This window comes from Falco punctatus (assembly GCF_963210335.1).
Source record: "Falco punctatus genome assembly, chromosome: 5".
Classification (NCBI taxonomy): domain Eukaryota; kingdom Metazoa; phylum Chordata; class Aves; order Falconiformes; family Falconidae; genus Falco; species Falco punctatus.
Window position 1 is genome coordinate 13,323,206 of NC_137584.1, and position 22,061 is coordinate 13,345,266.

At 39.8% G+C, this 22,061-nt stretch overlaps 1 protein-coding gene across 1 annotated transcript in view; it reads left to right on the plus strand.

The window, feature by feature from the left end:
- Positions 1-261: 261 nt before the first annotated feature.
- COL9A1 (collagen type IX alpha 1 chain) overlaps positions 262-22,061 on the plus strand; it is a 96,476-nt gene continuing 74,676 nt past the window's right edge. The window contains exon 1 of the mRNA XM_080388842.1: positions 262-22,040. Within this exon, the coding sequence (XP_080244968.1) occupies positions 22,027-22,040 (14 nt within the window). The 5' untranslated portion in view covers positions 262-22,026. The remainder of the gene's footprint in view (positions 22,041-22,061) is intronic.

A 22,061-nucleotide genomic window follows, 5' to 3' on the forward strand; every position in this document is an offset into this window, starting at 1 on the left:
TACATGACTTTTCTGAACCAGAGAATTGCTCAGATGTTTGAGGGTCCAAAACAGTCTATGCATACAGCGAAAAAAAGATGTGAATTTAAGTAGTTGAGTATATAGCTAAAGACGTTAGGCACAAAACCATATGCTAACATTCAAATTGGTATTGGCAGCAGTGTAGCTGCTTGTCAAAAGATAAAGATCATACCATCCAAATGGATTATTCACTTTGGCCTTAGTTCAGCAAAAAAGTGTCCAATACAGCATGATAACAGGATTTCCATTGACATCTTCCTTCCCTCCATCCCCACTTCTGCCAATGTCATTTCACCCAAAAAAATCCCAAGACCAACAGACAAAACGCAGAAACCATTAAGAAAAAGACGGGGAAAGTGAATAAAATAGCCTTCATAGGGGGAATACTGTATGCACTTCCACTTTCAACCTCATCCTACTGGATCAAACAAACACTTATAGGAAAAGAACATGTTCCTCCCTCATCTGTCACCTTAATTTTGCCACATGATTCCGGATCCTGTCTGAGGCACATGCACATGAGAAAAGAAAAAGAACAATGTGCCCACCCCTTAAAAATAGTTTTATGTCCACAAGGTAGCAAGGTATCTCCTGACATGTTCTTCAGTGTATTTTTCTGGCTTTAATGATCTTTCAAACTGTTCAGGAAGTTAGCATCTTCAGCACAGAAGCCAGGAGTCCTAACACCTTGTTTCAAAAAAGTAGTAATTTGCATCTTCATAGTGTTATTCAACGAGTCAGTTTCTTCACAACCTACATGGCTATGCTATGAATTCACAAATTACTGTTCTCTTAACTCAAGTTGGCAGGACTCTGGGCTTCTGTATTTGTTTTATCATTGATGCATTGCCTGATGTTTGGTACAGTTAATTTCCCTGTTTTTTCACCTGAAAATGGAAATAAAATACACCTCCCTGACACATTATTATACTACTGAGGTTTTTTATTGCTTGTAAAATCCTTTCAGGGTCTTAGATGGAATCTTTTGCAATCACGCTAGACAGCATTGCTTTTCTAAACTCTTGCGTTGTCAAAGGACTTACTGAGTCACCCCCTTCCGTTGGGTGGTTAATAGCAAAGAAAGCAAATGTAACCCTTACCAAGTCAGGATTCAGGCCTGTACATATTAGTCATCTTTTTTTTAAAAAAAAAATAACTTTATAAAGTTTATACATTTAGTACACATTGTGTCTTTTCAGCTGGATGATTGAATTTGTAGCATTATGGGAAAGAGGGCACCTGAATTGAATAAGGACTTTTAATTTAGTCTGACTTTTAAATGAACTTGTATTATGCTCAACAACTCAAAATGCTCTCCTGACATCTCTGTTTGGGGTACAGAGTGGAATTACAATAGTTTTAGTTATAAGAAAGAGACTGATGATGCTATTGATGGTGTGATCTGTTTTCATTGTATTTGATGTCATCATCAGCTGATGGACTGAAAAACAGCTGTATAAACACATCCTGTATGAAAGATACCAAATGCTTTCAGAACAGCGAGCCTGTTCTGAACGCCATTTTCAAATCAGGTGGGACGTATATGAAAATTGTTAAAAACTTTGGATTAGGTTTCCATTTTTCATTACCTTTGTCCATTAACATGAAGGTGAACAGAGCAGGTTCATATTCCATAACAATGTTCCCTTGCAGATGATTTGTTTTTTTACATTTTATGGTTGATAGAGAAGTTGGAAGTGATGTTGTAATGCTATTAGTTAAAAGCTGGTAAGCATCCCTTCTGGAAAGACCATGGGGAGTTTAATAGGCAAGAAATCAATAAAGAAGTATTTTATCAGGAAGAAGTAATCTACTGAAATTGATAGAGGATTATCTCGTGCTATTTCTTAATGGACCTTAGTGAGATCTGCACCACAGATACCCCTTTCCTTATTTTATACTAAAAAAATATAAAAATTCTGATTAAAACTCATACATTAGCTTACAAAGTAACATAAGCTGGGATCAGAACCATACAAACTATAAATTATATGTGGTTTCTTCATTTGATATCATTCTTTTTCTTCATTTATCAATCTACCCATAATATTTATATGTATAACAATAATGATTAGTATAGACATTGTTTTATCTGTTTGCAATGCTATATAATTAATTTAAACCAAAAGTACCCACTGGAAATAGATAACGTGACCTCCCATTATCCTAATGTGGAAACCAAGGAAAGAGGGGTTAAACGAACCATCCAAAACAGTCAGAAAGTGTCAGTAGCAGAAGCAGAAGTCAGGTGTGCCTCAATTCTGGTCTAGATCTGACCTGCTACAATAATGGCAAAGTCCACAGGGGTGGTAAAAGGCAAAACAATTTAAATGGCATGAGCTACAGCCAGTGGAGTGGAAGCATATAGGATATCTTTAGTGACCTTTGAATTGGTTAACTAATTTTTTCTGCTTATATTCTTTTAGAATATATCTTCTATGTTTTCCCCATCCCAGACATAACTATTTGATACAATCAATACAGAAAAGATAAACATGCACTAAAAGTGAGTACTAATGATGCCCATGATAATCTACATCTGGAAGAGCATTTCAGTTGGCTCATATTCCTTCTCTTCCACTTCCCTGTGGTATGTCTCTCTTGCTTGTCGCTAGTCTGCCCTTGCTAAAAAACCCACCAAAATTAGCATGCATTTATGGCCTCTGACTAATGCTTTAATGTGGTTCTATGTGCATTGTTTATTTCAGCTGATGATTTTTGTTCATATTAGTGTTATAAAGGTTATTGAAGCATTTATTATTGAGACATTTCAAAATTCCAGCTGCCTGTTTGCCTGGGAGAAGACACTTTTTATAAAAACAAGTAAAAAACTCATTATTCTTTTTAATTCTTACCCTTAGCATGATAAGGATGTACAAGATGACTTTTTTTACAAGGGTTGGTAATTTTTAAATGAAAATTTTGTACGGTCCAGTCTGACACTAGCAAAGCATACTTTACCTTCTCTTTTGTGGGACATTTACCCAGTACCATTTCACACATTCTGTTGTGGGTGAAACCATGCCATTTTCTGAAATGCGTAAACACTGATGACTTAGAGATGTGTAATATTCATAAACCCTAACTAACCTTTATCCTGAAAACAGGCACTATTTCCCTCTGTGGTGTCCCTTGCAGAAGGTTTCTACTCGCATGCTGAGGTGCAGGGGTTTCCATGACAACTAGAGGTTTGCAGAGTATTCAAGAAACTCTGCAGGTTAAAATTAGCTTAGATGGTCATGCACAGATGATAAGGGCCTGGGGCTATGCAAGTCTGTGCAAATTGTTTTTGTGAAATTTAGTGGGGGATGTTACAATCCAAACCCAATGTATGGTATGAATCGAATCAATGGATACAGCCACAATGGATCTGGAGGGAATACAGAAAGCTGGCAGGCTTTGGGCATCTAAGATAAATGGAGTGGCATTTAAAATACATTCCAAAAGAAAACTTGACTTTTAAACACATTAGAGAATGAGGAAAAATTCATTCTGATTAATTATGGTTAATGGAAGTTAAATGGCTCAGAGGCCTTTTTGTTTTCATTAAGACAAATCATTCTTAGAATCATCTCGGTTTATTTCTGAATATTTTTTTCTTGCTTGGGCACTGTTCTCACTCACGGCCTGATGTAGGTTGACTGACTCCATAGCTGCAAAACTGTAAGCTTGCCCTTGGGGAGGGCATAGATTTGTGTACCCCCAGTCTCCATTTAGAGTACCAATACAGCAGTACAGCAGAAGGCATGATTTTAATGAATCCCTCTTATAATACTGTGGGATCTGTGGCAGCTGGCATAATGCTGTAGCTAACTTGTCTGATCTGTGTCTGAGCTTGTCTTATATCCCAATAAAGATGAGTATTTAAAAGTAGCACAACGGTGAACCTATATTTATTGAATAGAATAATTTGTAATTATATGCCTTTGTCTTATCTTGCATGGTGGGTTGTGCATCCTAACACAGGACACAGCTTCATGTTTTGTGGACACTATATCCTAAAGGAAATTAGAAAGAGTATGTTTGGATGTTTCTCTAAAACAATTCAGGAGATATAAAAATAATTTTAAAGGCATAATTTTACTTCTACTGCAGTCAGAAAGAGACTTCGATCTAAGCAAAGGTGTTGTGTTTTGCCAGGCCACTGCTTTAGGAGATTAAAACCTACGGAATCAGTTATGCGTGATTGCCTGCTTTTAATCTGAACTACATCTTTTTAAAATTATGTTTTATTTTATTACAGTTTCAAAAAGAGTATGGGTCATGTCATCCTTCCTTTCTGTTAATGAAAATGCTCTTTCACTAAATCAGCTAGCTGATTGAAGATGCTGACAGTATTGCAGAGGAGGAGAGACATGAAATGCTGGGAGGAGAGATGTTTCTCATCCTGATCTTATTATTCTGATAATTCCAGTGAAGCGTGAATTCCCACATAGTAGAGTTCTTTCAGAAATGCTTTTTTCTTCCACTGCGATGACTTCTGTATTGCTTCAAAAATGCATTCAGGGAACACTAGAATTATACAACTGACAATAAAGCCACCTAGAATTAAGGGGGCATTGTCAATATGGATGCCCGCTTCTGTGGCTGGATATGAAAAAGTTGCCTGCAGTCATAGGCTTGCCTGCCGTTTCCTATTAACCCAACAAAAGAGAGCAATATCACATCATGAAAAGAACAAATTGTAGCAAAAGCTGTATCTCGCTCATAAGCAGCTAGGCACAGAAAACCAAAGCCATGTTAAGATGCAGGAGGAAAAAATGCAAATAAGAAGAGATTAAAAATATTTTAAAAGCACATGTAAAAGGGAGGTATGTCAGGACTTCTTTCATTGCAATATAGTGAAAGAACAACTAGAAAATTCACTATTCAGTTCCCCCCTTTCTAGCACACCAAAGGGAAAGCAGCATCACTCGAGTCTCCACCTAACTTCTTACTCCCTGCCTGTAGGTTTCTCATACTCTTTCATGGATGATAAGTAATTGTAACCTGGCAGACACTTGACAATAGTGCCGTGCCAACAGGGTTAGGTAGAGTTTTCCATCCTCTTAAAGTTATAAAGGAGCCAGGATAAAAACGGAGGAAACGGCATCAGTTCCAGCCAAATCTCCAGCTGATTCATTAGCTCTTTAGGATCACACAGCTATGCACTGACACACTGTTTCTATATCTTAAATTTAAAGGTATAGTGTTTTCCTCTACCCTATTACACACTGTGCATATGGCATATGGAAACACAGAATGCTATTTATTAGAAAGACCTGGAAAGAGCTGCAGCAAAAAGCTGTGTGTTGCAGTGAGTTGTTTAAGAAACAGCTGTTATTGGAAAAAATATGTGATTGTATTAGCTGTGCACTCACATGCAGGATTTTTTCAATTTTAAGTGCTCATTCTGAAAAAAGGTTGCTTTTGCGCAAAGTCTTATTTTCAGCAAGGTGTAACTTGGCCAGATCTAAACTGATTTTCATCAACATATTCATATACTTTTCCTCTTTAAGGGCTGTTTTGCTAAAACCCAGTTTTCTAGCCAAACAATTGCAGAACTGCAGCTATTTAAAAGCATACATATGTATATACATATATTTATATGTGTATATATATTTATTTATTTACTCAGTCAAGATACAAGATTTCTTTTTCTTAGGCTGCAGTGACCTAGGTCAAACAGGTAAAAGTTTCTGGAAATTTATGGAAAAAGGATTATCATAATGGGAGCACTACAGGATATGTCTACAGCTAGAGTGTTACCAGTCAAAATGAAGAAAAGCACAACTGGTCATTTTTTTTTCCCAAACACATCTCTAAACAATGAATTGTCTTGTGGATACTGCCCTGTAATAGGTCCAACTATTGGAGTTACAGTTAATGACCCTTCACTAGCTGTGTTAGGGTTTCAGAACATTACAGACAGGAATGAAAATACCCTATGCAAACCACATCAGATGCTATTTTAGAACATTTTAGTTGATACAACCTGCTTGCTTTGGCAACCAAAGCCCATAAGGATCTTTTCCTTGCCATATTATATACAGGAAGCAAATGACAGACTAATTCCTAACAATTAGGACAATTAGTTATCTTAAAGGGTGGACTTAGGACCACGCAAGTTGTAGACCTGCAAGGCAGTCATAAAGCAACCACTGTCTACATTAATAATAATAATAACGATGACTGAAGATGAAATAAGATGTGACCTGTAGCAAGGAAAACGTGACATAGGCAAAGTTTCCATGGGAACACCGTAACAGATTCTAAAATATCTCTGTGTTCAGCAAGAAAAAATTTGGGCAGACACAAGCTTGTCTCACAGTGGAGTGCCTCTGGCAGTTAACAGGCTCGCTGAAGAGGTGCTTCCCAAGCCCTGTTAGCAGTGCTGCTTATGTTCATCCTAACTGTCTACTGTCTCTGTCCTTCCTCTAGCAGTTCTTACAGCGTCTGCTGGGCAAGCAGCAGGTAGGGGACACACAGACCAAGCAGGCACACTGAAAAAGTCCATTACTTATTCAGGGGGCTTTCATATCTGGTGTCAATCAGCTATATTGAAATATAAGTTCCTGGGCCAGATCCCAGCTTTGTCTACATCTTTGAAAACTGGGAATACTTCCATTAATTTCTGCGGATATCATGGGGACTAACTTAGGAAAAAAGAAAGCACTGGTGAAATGTCTAGCTGTATTCTTTGACATTTATAAATCCATATAAATGTTGTAAATTGGATTGGTTTTGCCAGAAAGTGGTTTTTATTCACAGAACAACTGCAGTAGATACAGTGCAGAGTCTGAATACATGTTTCCTGGCTGGGTTTCAAGTGCTTTATGCTGTCTCCCTCTCATACTTGTTGACTTCTATACCCTGGATAGTTTTCCGCTCCTTGATGATCTGTCTTCCCATGGTTTCCAGGCTGTTCACCTGGGTCTCCTTCTACCGTTCAGATACTCTTTCAGTCTTGGCATCCCTCAGAGCTTCATTTTTGTCCCCATTGTTTTGTAGGCAACTCATGGACATCACTGTACTGCCCAAAATGCTCTCTCTTCTAAGACAGTGACCCTAAAATATATGGAGGGGAATTCTCCATTACAGTCTAAGTAGCACACAAACTTCTTAAACTCAAGGTGTTCCGCACTGAGTAAGTACCCTTTCTCCAGGGCTCCATGCTGTAGCATGAATCTCATCCTAGGGATCACCTTAATTTCTGTCTCTCTTACTTCTCTCATATTTTTGGTCTGGCAAAAATCTAGCATTTTTCTCTAGAAAAAAAAGTGTTTCTTTTAAATCTACCATCTCCTGATCTGACCATTCTTGCAATCAACTGTTTCAATCTCCTGAATTTTTTGATACCAGAATTTACTCCTCTTGTCACCATCTGTTACTAAAGCTGCATGTTTTGCTTCAAGAACACCGGTCCCTTTTGGGGTTACTTCCCATGGCTGCTTATTGAACTGCATGTTGACTTACATCTCCTCCTTGTTCTTCAGGCTTTAAACATCAAGAAGACGGCAGACTCTTATGATGTATCACATGTTAAAATGAGTCGGTACAGCCACAGCTGAAGTCCATCCTATTTAAGCTGTTCCCTGTGGGTAGTTTGCTTTGAGTCTTACAATTGTCATTTAAGTTTTGACACCAAGGTTTTCAGGGAGATCTGGTGACTCTGGATATATAATCTGAAAACCTGAGGGCTCTAGTGGGGGCCATACTGTCCTTGCCTGGCCTAACACTCTGTCTCCCTTCCTCTCCCCTCCCCCCCAGCCCAGGACCCCATGTTAGACCCCTGAGGCTATCGGTCCCTGCCCCAGTGATGCCACAGCGGTGCCAGACCCTACCCTGTTACCCTGAGGGACCTCCAGGGAGTGCCAGCCCTTGCTACTCCAGACGGACTGCTTTGAAGGCTGTGCTCCCTAAACAGCACCAAGTGGCTGGCTGCTCCAAACCAGGGCTCTTAAGCTGCAACTTGCTAAACACTCAGCACCGTCAACCTTTTTCTTCTTTTTTCAACTTAGCTTTTGGGAAAAGGAGTTTCATTTTATATGTTTTCTACAAAGCACTTAGCTTAAACGATAAGCATAAAATTTGTTCTAGCCCTGAGTGCTTATAAGCATAAGAGAAGACACAACTTTCCTCCCTGCTGGTGGTACAGAGATGGGCAGATTCCCTAGAGGAAGGGCACTGCTCTCTCTGGAGACCATAGTCTTCCCATCTGTGTCTGGCACTCAGTGCTGTGAGCTGGGCACCGCAGCCCAAGGTCACAGCCTGGCATTTAACACATAGCAGTTTCGCTTCATTTCCTGAAGTGTGTCCAGAGAAATGGAAATCTCAGCTGAACCATGTAATGCTGTGTTCTTTGGAACATCTTTTTTAAGGTGGCTAACAATGACGTAAGGAAGAATGTCCAATGTTTTTGTATGGCTACACGGGTGAAAGATGGAGGTACACCAGTGCTCGGGGCAGTCGTGTGATATACCCACACTACGCGCTGTGAACACAAACTCATGTCCAGTCCTCTGTGCCAGCTGTCCGCTTTGTCCAGACATCCACCATCTTTCTCAATGGCAGAAAAGTGACTTTCAGGAAATACTGGAAAAAACTTCTATCCACACTACTCCTGAGTGCATATTTACCCACAGTGTAACTGTGCCAAGGCACCACTGGTTTGCTAGGTTGCCCCATATACCCTGCCTGCACTTGTGACACCTACTGTGGGGCTGAAAGGATGGTCTAGGTCTCTCCTACAACAGCAGGTGGCATCTTCCTGTGGCAACCAGCAAATCAGGTGGGTTTTGTGGTCAGCCTGAGCACAAAGCTGGCACAGGTCGCTTAAGTGCCTTGTACACTAAGAGACACAGGCAGCAACCTCCTGTCCCCATAAGCAAGCCTAGGGCAAGAAAAGGGCTGATTGATGCCTTTGGAGCATCCCCTGCTTTTGGATTATTGTATGTGTGTTTCCTCTGTCTTCTGTCTTGGTTTCACTGAGATCCAACATAAAAATACGATGACCCCGAAGTACATTTGGAAGTAATTCTTGTTTTACGGCCAGCCTAGTTCTCACAGCCACGGCCCTATGGGTGATTTGATTTCACTAGTTCAGTTAAATCCATATTTACCCAGCAAGAAAAGTATTATGGATCACCATTTCAGAATGCTGGACATCCTTCAGTTATCAACACGTTATTCCACTGAGTAAGTAACAATGAACCCAGCACCCAAATAACCCTGACATCTGGAGTTGAGAGATTATATAAACATTAATAAATGCAGTTATAATTTAGTGAAGGAAACTTAATTCTAGCTCCTTTTTACTGCTTGTAACCATGTCAGACTATAGAATTTGAATGTGCATACAGCATGATATGTGCTTATTAATTTTCTCATGCCTGCAGTGTTTACAGTAATTTTTTGACCTCTTTGCTATGAGATACAAATTTGTAGCCAAGTAATATTTTCTTCTCAATGTCAGAGAGACTCCTAAATTATTACTGCTTTGGAACACGTGATAATTTACAAACGTTTTTACCTTGGACTTCTATCCAGTTCAATATACCTGGTTTAAGAGAACACACACAAAGAAGAAAGCCTGCTAAAGCTGCAATTTCTCAACCTCACATGCAAAAGGGAAGGACATGGTCAGTAATGGATGATGCCAGTCAATGAATTATTTTCTTTAGCTTTTTTACCACTTTGTAATAGCTGGTTGAATAAAGTTTTAGGATTAATTCAACAGAAAGCATTGGGAAAGCCTAGAAGCTCTCTCTCACTTGAGTGATGTATTCCATCAAGGCCATCTCAGTGTGTTTTCTTTTTTCCACACCAGTTTAATGTATTTGTACAAAATGTAGCAGAGCATAACTCTGCAAGCAAGTCCCAGAGGAAGTGCCAAGATTATATAATGCCTGAAATGCCCAACAAGTTTTTTAAGAAGAAAGATGGACTTGACTAAACAAGAGATTTAAATGCATGCATACCCAAATTTTAATTTTTGGGCTGTCCTCCTTGAATAGAATCCAGGTCATAGAATTAATCACCTATACTTTCTACACAGAACACAAAGAGAGGTAGGCGTATCTTACAGCCTACTCCCTCAAAAAGGGGAACCATCAGGAAATTAATAGTTACAGAAACATGCTTGAAATCCTTACCTAGAGCCCAAGTACCTGACTCAAGGCTTCAGGAAGTTTCCTCCCTTCCTCTGGGTCCAGAACATGGAGTCCATGGTGGACATCAGGTCTTTGCACATCATCTTGGAAAGAATAATCAGGGCACAACCTTTTCAAATTGATAACAGTCAAGATGATTACAGATAATGGTACTGCCACACCTATTTTGTGTATAATAACAAACCAGCTTGCACGCACGTCCAGCATATGTGAGATCAAGCTTCAATTTCTTCTTCCATCTGTTGGGACTAATTGAAGTCCAGCTGTTCCAGGTGTGCTCCCGGCTACACTATGTGCAGAGAGCAATGCAAGATTCATCAGGTCTGAAGGAGAGCATACAATAAAGGAGCATGACTGAAACTTGAGAATTTGGAACTAAACCTCAAAGGAATGGATCTAGTTTCTGTTAAGGCTGGGGAACAGCCATCAGTCCACAGCTCTTCATCCATCCACACCAGTTTGTCCATGATCAGACTCCTGGCTGTTGCATTTGGTTTTGGGTGTATTTACAGCTGCAGTAAGAGGATTATTGTGTTGCAAAGTAAATGAAAAGTCTGCAGAATTCCGTGTTAGGTAATTCTGCAAATGAGACTTCAGCTTGTCGAAAAAATGGGATCACAAAGGGGAAGTTACCAAAATGTCTTTATGTAATCAAAAGGTGGACAGTCGTTGACATGTGTATTACTAATTCTACTAAAGGTGCAGAGTGGAGAGAAAACTGAAAGGTCATTTACATCAGATGAGTAACAGGCAGTGTAACACAAGAATGTAAAGTTTATTAATATTTGATAGAACAAAGTGTTCTGATATTTTTGCAGCAAAGTCCTTCTTAAAAAAGGTATATGCCTTGCAGGTCATGTTAGAACGCTTGAAAGCAAAAATTAAAAAATCCCATTTCTTGAATATCTCAGTAGTATAACTAAAGATAGAAAGAGCACTGCTGACTTTGGGTGTCTTAACAACCTGCATAGTACATAAAGATGAAAAAGGCGAATAATTAATTCATCTATGCATCTATCCATCTGGCATTATCAATATTAAACAGTACTAATATGTGGTTAGTACTAGTTTAATTTATAATGAATGAACAGCGTAGTGTGAGAACCTGAACATTGGTGATTGTAAAACTCCACCTGTTGGATGGAAAAGTCAGTTCACTAATCATGTTGCCAGAGACAATTTATTTGTGCTCTCTTCACGTTGGAAAAAGATTTCTCAATTTAGATTGTTTCCTTCAAATGAAACTGCTTTTTCAGGACTGGCTTACGCCAGGTTAGCAAGTGAAATATACTATGCCGATGAAAGCCCATTTATCTGATATAATTGTATATATATACTAGGACTTTTCCAGTATAAAAATCTTACAAGAAATCTCACAGTCCGTCATGATTATGCCAGGAGAGATTCCTCCAATATGGACTCATGGATTCATTCTACAAAAAAGTTTCCCATAGGCAGCATTAAACAGGATTACCGAGGAGGCTTAAAGACACAGATAGCTTGACAATAGGAATGTTCCTGAAAAAAAGTATTGAAATTTCACAAAACCAGAGAATGCTGTGTGTCAAATTTGAGCTACATTACCTTGAAAATTGTGTTCAGTGCCTTGGAATATTCTTCCCAATTACATCAAAGCATCTGCAATACTCTGAGAAATATCCTAGAGGTACAGGGGACAGCCTGAGTGTCGGTGCATGTAGAAAAGGATCTCTCATATTTATATGCTGATTGTGCCAAGCAGTCTTGCTGCCATTTCTGTGCTCCAGGGCTGCTAACTAGTTCAGCTTGGATGCTGCAAATAAGCATATTTTAAAAGTACCCATGGGAGACAGCAACTGAATTGTGGAAAAAGTTGTCTGTCCTTGGAGATAATCAAAACTTGACAGGTCTTTTGCAGCCTGAGGTTAGCCCTGCTCTGGGCAGGAGGGTGCACTGGAGTACCTCCAAAAATCAAAAATTCTCTGCCAGGATGAAGTAGTATATGAATCTCAGTCACACTTTTGATAAATTCCGTACATCCCAACACAAGCAGGATGTTTTTGCCTTTCAGTCCAGTACCTTTATTTTTTGAAAATTTGGCTTAAGAGAATTCACATCTCAAATGGTCCTTCACATTCTTAAAAAAATTCTAAATAATCTTAAGACTTTCTTAAGAAAAAAGAAAAGTATTAAGTCTTTCATAATAGACTTAAGACTTTTAAACACAACTATCTGTCTCATATACTGAGTATAGTACCGATCAGAGTGCTGCTCATAGGTACTGATGGTTTTAGACAGGTTTACAAGGGCTTGAAAGATACTGGGTTAGTGCTTCTGTAAAGTCCTCTGATTATCCTCAAAATTGCTAGTTCCAGGGAAGCAGCTGCTTATTTCACCCTTCCCGGCTGCCTGGTTTCATCCTTAGCCTGGAAAGACCTTGGTTAGAGGAGACAAGGTATTTATTTTCAGTGCCCAATCAGTCCTTGGTTTTCTTATCAGGTTTCCAGAAGGGAGAGTGATTTTACAGTGGGATACTTGTCTGCCAGGGGTTGGCCTGTCCTCATTAACTCATTTCACATGGACTGGCAGACATGAGATAGTAACAACTTTTGTGTGGCTCTGAGTAAAGCTTGACTCTTCTCCCACTGCTAATCCTCTGCAGCACTGCCTTCCCCTTGAACATGCAACTTTCTCTCGTAACTATTTAAAGGACGCTGTAAATCTTTGCAGCAACTGGCTGCTTTCCAGAGCGGCCGCAGCATGCAACACAACTGCATAACCCAGGCGAGATGACAAATTTGGGGAAGAAATGTGTTTGCCATCTCAGAGCACTGCAGTTTAGTTATTTGTATTCCTCTTTTGTGCGTAGCTCCCATGGATGGAGATGAGATCCCACACATAGGAGACATTCCTATTTGATTTTCCTGGTGAGTCACTTGACTTTTGATTTGTCAGCCACAATATCAGCCAAATATCTGTGATCAACTTCTTAATACTTTTGCAGGAGATTTTTTTTTTTTAATTGATGTCACCTTTTCCAGAAAGATCTTCCCTCAAAAAAATGATAGTTGGCCACGTGCTGTAAGTTTTAGGAAAGCATACGAATACAGGTAGCATCTCAGCTGTAAGCAAAGGTGAGAAATCTTGAGGTATATTACGTTAAGTTTTATTGTTAAAAATATGTTCTTCAACCCTAATACAAAAATTTAAGAGATCCAGAAAATATAGCTTCTTTGGATAATAAGACTTTCCAGGTTTGTTATTCAAGAAGCCCACTGGTAGAAACAATAAAAATAAAAATAATTAAAACAATGGTAGTAACAAAGGGTTTGTCGGGCAATCCAACTATAGGTTGTATAAAAATAGATGAGAAAGCAGCAAAACAAGTTCTGTGACATTTGCAGGAGTGAGTGACTAATTTACACATGACAACAGGAAATATCTAATATCTGATGAGATACACTTCAGAGCATTGCATCAGCAACATGGGAGACAGAGAAGCTTATGCCACTAGATAATCAACATGGATTTATTTATAGGCATATATGCTACATTCCTTCTTAAGCGAGCTGCAGTAAAACATTTATCAATCTTTTGTAAAGCCAACGTTAAAAAATAAATCAGAATAATAACAACTTTCCTGCTCATCCGCTTTTTTGGTGGTTTTGTTTCTTAAGAAAAGTTCTTTTTGTAGTTTTTGAGAAGAAATATCCCCCAGATATCACTGTAAGGTATTTTTCTTTTCTGAATTCGTGCAGTCTTGCCCTATGTTGCTCTTAAAATATCTAAGCACTGGATTCTTCATATTCTTGCAGCACAAATAGCTACTCATAGCTATACGAACTAGATAGAAAGTAACTATCAAATCACTTGTTCCTGGTAGTGAAAGTCCTTCTCACATTCATTCTCAAGGGCAAGAGACTGAGGCATGAGGCCCAGAAGCTCTGAGCGCTAACAAACACAGGTACTGTAGTCTTCATAAGTTGTAGCATTGGAAATTCTGCTTGAACAAACAGGAAAAGTTGCCACCATGAGAGCTGACAGCAGCTACGCCCTGGGGCAGTGGCCCCGAGCAGCTCTGGAGTCTGTGTCCTTGGACATACTCAGGTCACAGCCTGGTAAGCACCTAAGCAACCTGCTCTGACTCTGAAATGAATCTGCCTTGAGAAAAGGTTGGACCAGGGGACCTTCACAGGTCCCCCCTGGTCTACATTTTCCTTTGCTTCTATGCTTTTTGGATTCTTTTGTAACATACAGTCTCTGAGAGGTGATCTTTGAAAGTCCTCTCCGTACACAAGAACAAAACTTCCATCCCAGTAGCTTGTGTTTTGAAAAAAATTTGGAAACATCAGACAGAAACTCCCTTCCTTCTCAGATCACAGCTGGCTTTGTTTTTAGGAGTGCTGCTAGGTCTCTGTCCTCTGAAATGTCTCCTGGTATTACAAGGGCAGTCTTTCCTTTTTGAATTTTCAGTATGGTAAGTCTTTGAAATATTAGAATAAAGACAGCTGTATCAGGTCAGACCAAAGGTCCATCTGGTACGGCATACTTTCTCTGGTCAAGGTATTAATAGTGGATGCCTAGAGAAGTGTGTAGGAATAGAACAAGTACATAGGAACATTTCTTCTATGTATTTTCCCAGCCTGCCGTGATTGTGGCCTGGGGACTTTGTGAATTGGAGGTGGTCCCTGGTGGATTTTTCCACCATTAATCTGCCACCTCTCTTTTTGATCCCATACAACTTTCAGCGTTTTTCCTCCATTAATCTGCCACCTCTCTTTTTGATCCCATACAACTTTCAGCGTTCACAATGGTGAATGCTAAAAGTAGTGGAGAAGGATCTCACTGCTCACCTACAAGATGTATGGGGAAGTGCTGTCTGTTGCTTATTTTGAATCTTCTGGCTTCCAGCTTCAGTTGATAACCTAGTTCTTGTTTTGCAGAAGAGCAGCAATGGTTCTTTATTCACTTTCTCCATGCTGCTTAGACTTCATTAGATCTCATTTTTTCCAGGAGTGCAGAATCATCATTTATTTAATGATTTTCATACTGAAACCAGTCCAAATCTTTGATCATCCCTGCTGACCATGGTTTACACAGCAGCAGTTAGATGGTTTCTGCTTTGTTCACTATCGTTTTCCTAATTGCTCCTAACATGTAGTTTGCCTTTTGATCACTGCTGAGCACTGAGGTATGTTCTCATATCTCTTCCTATTATAGCTGACAGGTACCTTTCTAGAATGGTAGAAGCTACGATAAATTTATTGTTCATTGTTTTTTCATTGCCAATTATTTCCTCTTTATTTATACAGAATTTCAACTGCTATTTTATCAAATGCTTACTAGGTATTTTGAGATCTTCCCACAATTCACACCCTCAGCTTTCATTTTTATTGCGCAGGTAACTTCCTCGTATCTGCAGATGTTACCTCCCCGTTATTCACACTCCTTCCAGATCACATTCATGAACGTTTTGAATGGCACAGGCCTTTGTACAAATCCGTGTGGGACTTCACTAATAAGCCACCTTCTGCTTTGAAAATGATCGTTAAACCTACCCTTTGTTTTCTATTCCTTGGTTGTCATTTTGGCAGCACACTGCTCACAAGCTGCCGGTTGTGGTGTAAGAGTGGGTTCACTGAGAGAAAAGGGGAAGAATAATATTAACAAAATGTTGTTGCCTTAGTTCTGTCCGAATGAACTTCTGGCCAGCACATTTTTTGCAACCCAGTAGCTCTGCTGAGGTCAATGACCAGGTGTAAATGGAAGTGTAAAATTGGTGCAATGGAAATGTAGGCCTGGTTATAAAGAATTCAATACTTACAAACTGCTAGAATTATACTTCACAGTATTTAATTATTGCTCTATTCTCATGTATTTATGTCCTTTGTATTTCTCATAAGAGAGAAAATAACAAGTTTTAAATTCTGGCATGGTTCTTTTGATACAGAACATGTCTTACAGATGAAAATACACATTCTAAATGTCATAAATTCTGTATAGAGGTCTGTGTGTGCCAGCTTTCTCTGGTCCTGGAATCTGCCCTAATGCCACACTTCACTGAAACCCAGTTTTCATTATAAAACAAACCGACCACCTAACTCTCCCCATCCCAGAGCTGTTCAGGCAGTCCTTGAGTAGGCGTGAGTCTATACAGCAAAGCCCTAAGTCTGCAGAAAGCCTGAAATGACTCTGGGGAGAGCTGGGGCCTTTGGAGATCACCATTTTAGGAAAAAAAAAAAAAAAAAAAAAAAAAAAAAAGCTGCTACAGAAACCTCGTGTCTTCAACAGTGTGAAATCTGGCTTTTTTCCCAGCTGCCACAGAAACCGGAATTTGTGCCATAGAATTTGCTCTTTTGTGGAAACAAGTAAACAGATATGCATATTTCTTTCCTTCCCTGCCCTGTCAGGATCTCTCACCCTCTGCCCTCTGGACTAAGGGAAACCCGCCCTGCCCTTGGGTTGGGGCCAGACGGAGGCTGGAGGGCAGGCAGTGAGGCAGGGAGCCCTGGAGAAAGCCCAGCCTTTAAAATTGTCACTGTGTAAAGTAACCATAGACTAATTTTATTTTCATGAGTATTTTAACTTGTGAACAGTGTCGTGGTGCACGTATACTTGTGTAAGAAAGGGGAATCCTGATCCCATTTAAATCAATGGATGTTTTGTTACTGCTGTCTGCAAGGATGTGATTTCTCTCAAGGGGTATTTCATGACAGTAAAATAAATTATGCTTGCTGCAGTATTTAGAGATAAGTAACAATGGAACTAAATTCCACCAGGTCAGCAATTACAAAGTTCTGTTTTTAAGAACTGAAATTTGTGTTCAGGTAACCTAATTTTGGCTGCAAAAAAATCTGAATGTATGTAGAGTTATATTACATTTTCCCACTTCTATTGAAACATGAAAGAGCATGTTTTTCATCATCTAAATGATGTGCTAGTGGATTTGGATAATATCCAAGCAATATGCCGTGATAGAAAAAAGAATAATATAAAAGAATATCATCATGACTTTTTAAACTTTGACTGAAAATACTTCCAAATTTTGGGGATTGTTTCATATATAGTTAGATGTGATTGTGAATTTTGGACTCAGGTCTTAGGAATATTATTTGTTACTATAAATGAGAAATTCTTCATTACATTTTATGCTCAACAAATAACTAAGCCAAACAGACAGAGCCTGTTTCTGAACTTATTTCCATTGTTGAGAATCTGTAAAATCAGTGCAATTAGTAGGTGGACACAGATCTAAGTTAAGTGAGATCAGAGTCCTAATTTCTGCTGAAACATAACTGTGTTCATTGCAATATTAGCCTAGTTCTGCTTGAAGTCTGCTGAAGTTTTCTTTTGATTTTCTTTGCCATTCTGCTGAAAAATTATTTCTCTTGTATTTAAGATAATTGGAATCACTGACTGTAACATTCAGGGATAAGCACTGTCTGGCACCCCTGGAGACAAAGTACAAATCTTCTGACCTAGAAAGAAATGAAAATACAAAAGACACCACAATCTAGACTTTCATCCAGAGGCAGTGGGAACTGCAAACCTCACCCACAGAAAGAATTATGGCAAGGGGATGTGGAGCTGTGGTGCAAGTTTGTCTGGCCCCATGTATAGACCATCTCTGTTTGTGCTGAAGAACACTCCAGAGGGATTTCTTGGATTTTGGAGACTACATTGGGACAGCCTTTTGTTCATAAACTGGCTGCAATGCCATCACAGTGAAGTTCACCTGGAAAGAGGGTTGTGCTAAGGAGATGAGAATCTGGCCCCATGTATTACCAGCTTTCTTTGAGTGATGTCTCCTAGCAAGAAGCCATTTGGTCTGTATAGAAAATGGCATATGACAGCTTGGAAAGAAAAGCTGTTTATCTTCCCATGCCAAAATTCATAAAATTTTGGACAGAACAGTACATTTTTATGATGAAGGTAAGAATTTATTGGATAATACATTATTTGTTATATTCCCATGATGTGTTGGAGCCTGACAAGGATTATATTTTAGCTGTAAATTCAATTACCTTACACTTGTGGATACTGGTTTAATTATTTGTTGCTGGTTTAATGAAAAGGCACTTAAATCAGTACAATTTTTACCCCTGATGCCAATGAGATCAGTCACAGGTCCAAGCTGCCTTAATTCTTTGAGTGATTAATAAAGAAATGCCATCACTCACAGCCACACACAGTTTAACTTGAGCTATCAGAGCCAAACACAGTGTAACCCCAAACACACAGAAGTGAGTGGTAAGCACTTGTCCTAGGGTCTGCTAAACTGCAAAGAGAGCAGTGACCGTTGTACTGCAGGTAAGAATAGAGGAGGGTGAAATGTATAAAGTAGATTTCTTTGGTTGTAAACTGACCAGAGAACGTGGCCATAAGAAGCTGAAGTTAAATGCAAAGACTGAAAGCAGTATTTAGAGAAAACCACATGACACAGAAATAACTTTCCAGGAGATAGGAGATAAGCAGTGACCTCCCTCCTGTCTTCCCTGCTGCTCCATTCCCCTCCGGCCATGGGTGGGAGGGCGGCGCAGGGCTGGGGGCACCAACCTCTGGGACACCACTCACGTGAGCAGAGGCCTCACTTCAGCAGAGCAAACTGGATTTTTGTTAGTCCAGTCCCAAAGACTGTTCTCGAGCCCTCAGTGCCAGCAAATATGCCGCAAATACTTTTCAGAGAAAGAACAAACTTGCCTAGTCTCTCCTAAAAATCCTGCTTGAAAGTACAGCCGGTGACACTGAGCTTCTCTGAGCCCAGTCAAACAATAAATATCAGGAGAGGGCTTAATTTAGCCATCCTAAATTGCTGTCAGCCCAAGCCTGAACTGAGGAACCTTCTTCTCTGCCACATTTAATAGATCCTTCTGAGCCAAATGTTGGTTTCTGTGGTTTGTGCTGGATTGCACCTTCTGAAAGTATAACTACAGCCATCTCACTGCAACCTTTTTCATGACAGACAGCAAGCTTTATATTCACAAGAGAAACCGGGGCTACCTGGTTTATTTGCTATTTCCCTCCAGTCAAGCCACAGTCTCACCAGGCAGCTGTATGAATACATGTTCTCCAACCCAAGCCACACAGACGAACAGGAATATGGAATCAGATAGTTGAGGAGAGGAATGTGAAGTCAGATGGTTAAGCACACTTTAAAATGCTAGTGAGGTGATGACATTCTCACATAGCTTTGTTTCAAGACATGGTATGTGAACAAAGTCACCATACCTTAGCTAAAGAACAGAGTTCTTTTGGAGAATCATGTTCTATGTTGTTTAATTAATCTACTTTCAACAGCTGAGCAGTCAGTGCTTAGATGATGGATCCCTGGGCAAGTGACTAAACAGCAATCACTGTGCACTGGGATTTTCCAGAAAAATTTGCATTAGCCCAATTCATAAAAAGAGAAAAATAGTAAGTGACATAAAGACGCATCAAAATAGTCACATCATCTAAATGTGAGCACTAGGTGGATGGGGAGTACCTCTGTGACCCTTAGCAAGGTACGTAAGATACGTACTCCACCTAACTCGGTTTAAATTTGCATGAAATGGGAATAACATTGACTAGATCATGGGGCTAGTAAATCAGCTACCGCTAGTTTGTCTGCTAATATTTTTCCGGCTTTTTAAGTTAATGTGGTAATTATTAGTAGAACAGCTAAACAGGAATTCCGCCATAGATTGTGAGCTTTGTTTCAAGATGAAGACATCAAAATTCATGCAGTACAACCAGAGCCTATTAGTGTTTTCTAAAGAATTTTTCCTTTTCCCAAAAATAGAATACTAAGTGGGTTTTCCAAGCTTTAGTTACAAAGTGTCTCCAATGTTTTATTTCATTAAGCATGGCTTTTGAAGACCCTGGATTGGGAAAATATTCTAGGCACAGAAGAATGCCACCCATGAGAATTGCTGCAATGAAAAGCAAACGAAAAGAGATTCTAGATTGTTCAGAAGCAGAGTATGTGTTCTCCAAATTTCTCTGAACAAGGCTGCCCTTCTTCAGAGAGGACAGGGTGTGTGTCAATAACCCCAGACACAAGCAATGGCAGGCATCGTCATGCCATGTGCCAAAAAAGACTTGCTCATTTACTCAAGATGGCACCACTTAGTTCCATATCTAACTGCTGGGATGGCTTTATCTTCCTTCATGCTGCCACAAATAACTTGACAATAATAAGCAGTCTCAAAGGCAAACTTAATGCCACAACCCATATATGACAAAAAAGATGGTTTGACATCTGCCTCTTTTCCACTCCTTCACAAACCTTCTGGTACTCCCAAGCCCTGGGTGCTCTCACTTTTTTCCTTCCCATGCCACACTCCCAAGCCCTTCCCCTTCTTAATAACTTCAGGTGACTTCTATGTCCCGCTCTCCTTCCTGCTCCTTACAGATTCATTCTGTGCCCTACAGATATTACTGCATGACATAATGGTAATATCTGCATGGGGGATAAGTGACTCAGGTGTGTGGTGACTTGGGCAAACTTATTGTGAAATTGTAGTAATATTGATCAATTATATTAATATTTTATGATTTTTAATTTTCTTTGTTGACAGTGGTTTCACGTGCCAATTCTGGCACCGATATATGTTCACCATCGTGATGCTGGATGGCAAGACTCCCTGAGTGTACCTTTCTTGAAAGGGGAAAATGTGGTGTCACCCAAGATGTGCTTGCTTAGGCATTAAAATGAGACATTATTCACAGCAAACTGTTCGTGTCTATGATCCAGCCCCTGCCATTCTAACAACAGACATAAAATGGTGAACAACATTAACACTGGAATTACCAATACTGGGAATGAGAGTTACAGCAAACTGGGACAAATGGGGTAGTTCATTGTTCAATTATCGCTTCAGACTCTCAGCAGACAGCAGAGATCACTGCATTTCCTATATTCCACACTTAAAAAGGAAAAAATCTGGAAATTTAAGCTACCTTAGAATACTAAGAATCTAGAGGAGATGAAACCTTACAAATGTGATGTATTAGCACAACCTGGCATACTTTTCCATACGTACATGAATTTTGACTGTGGTAACTATTGGGACCTTCCAGCTGTTCACCTCTTTCCCTTGGTCTTTTCATGCATACAGATTTTAGTGTGTCTCTGTCTTTTTATGTCCATGTGAGCAAATATGATTAAGTCTCTTTGTGTGTCCAAATGTATAATAGTCTATGGAAAGAGAGTGCTTTATCAATAAGCAACAGAAAAACAAAAGTCTGCTTAGTGAAACTGATGTGTATTCCTTGAAAAGGTTTGAGGTTAAGCAATGAAAAACTTCTTACATAACTGGCTTTTTTCAGAAAAACCAGCTGGGACACGACCAGACAGACTTCACCTGAGTCCACCTGATGAGCAAATCAGTGAGAAGTGGAAATGCCTGCCTTACAGAACCAGGGCTCCCTTGTACTCAGAGCTTTTAGTCTTAACACCACGCCAGGGCCACCAACTTCCTCAGACTTCCTGGTACGTAGTACTCTGTCACCTGCCTGGCTGAACAGCAGACCCTGCTATTCAGTAACTGGCATCATGGAACTCGCATTTTCTTAATCTCCCTGCCCCGATGCTGGCACAAGCAGTAGCCTTTTCTTTGCTCTCTTGGATTCTTTATACTCAACTGGCTCCAGAGATCCGCCCTCGGAGCCCGCCAGGACACATGTCTGTCCAGCCTCCACCTCCTTCCCTTTGCAAGATTAAAACAGAGGCAGCAGCCTGCACCTCCTCCGGGCTGGGTCCTGCGCGGGGCAGGAGGAGGCGGCTGCACCCGTTGCCTCTCTCTTCTACAGGGCTAATGAGAGGGAAGCAGGCGGTGTGACTTGTATGCACCACGTATTCACATGAGCGAAGTGAGGAGAGCCAGCAGCAAAGATGAAAAGCAACTGGTAAGAGAACATTTGGGATTT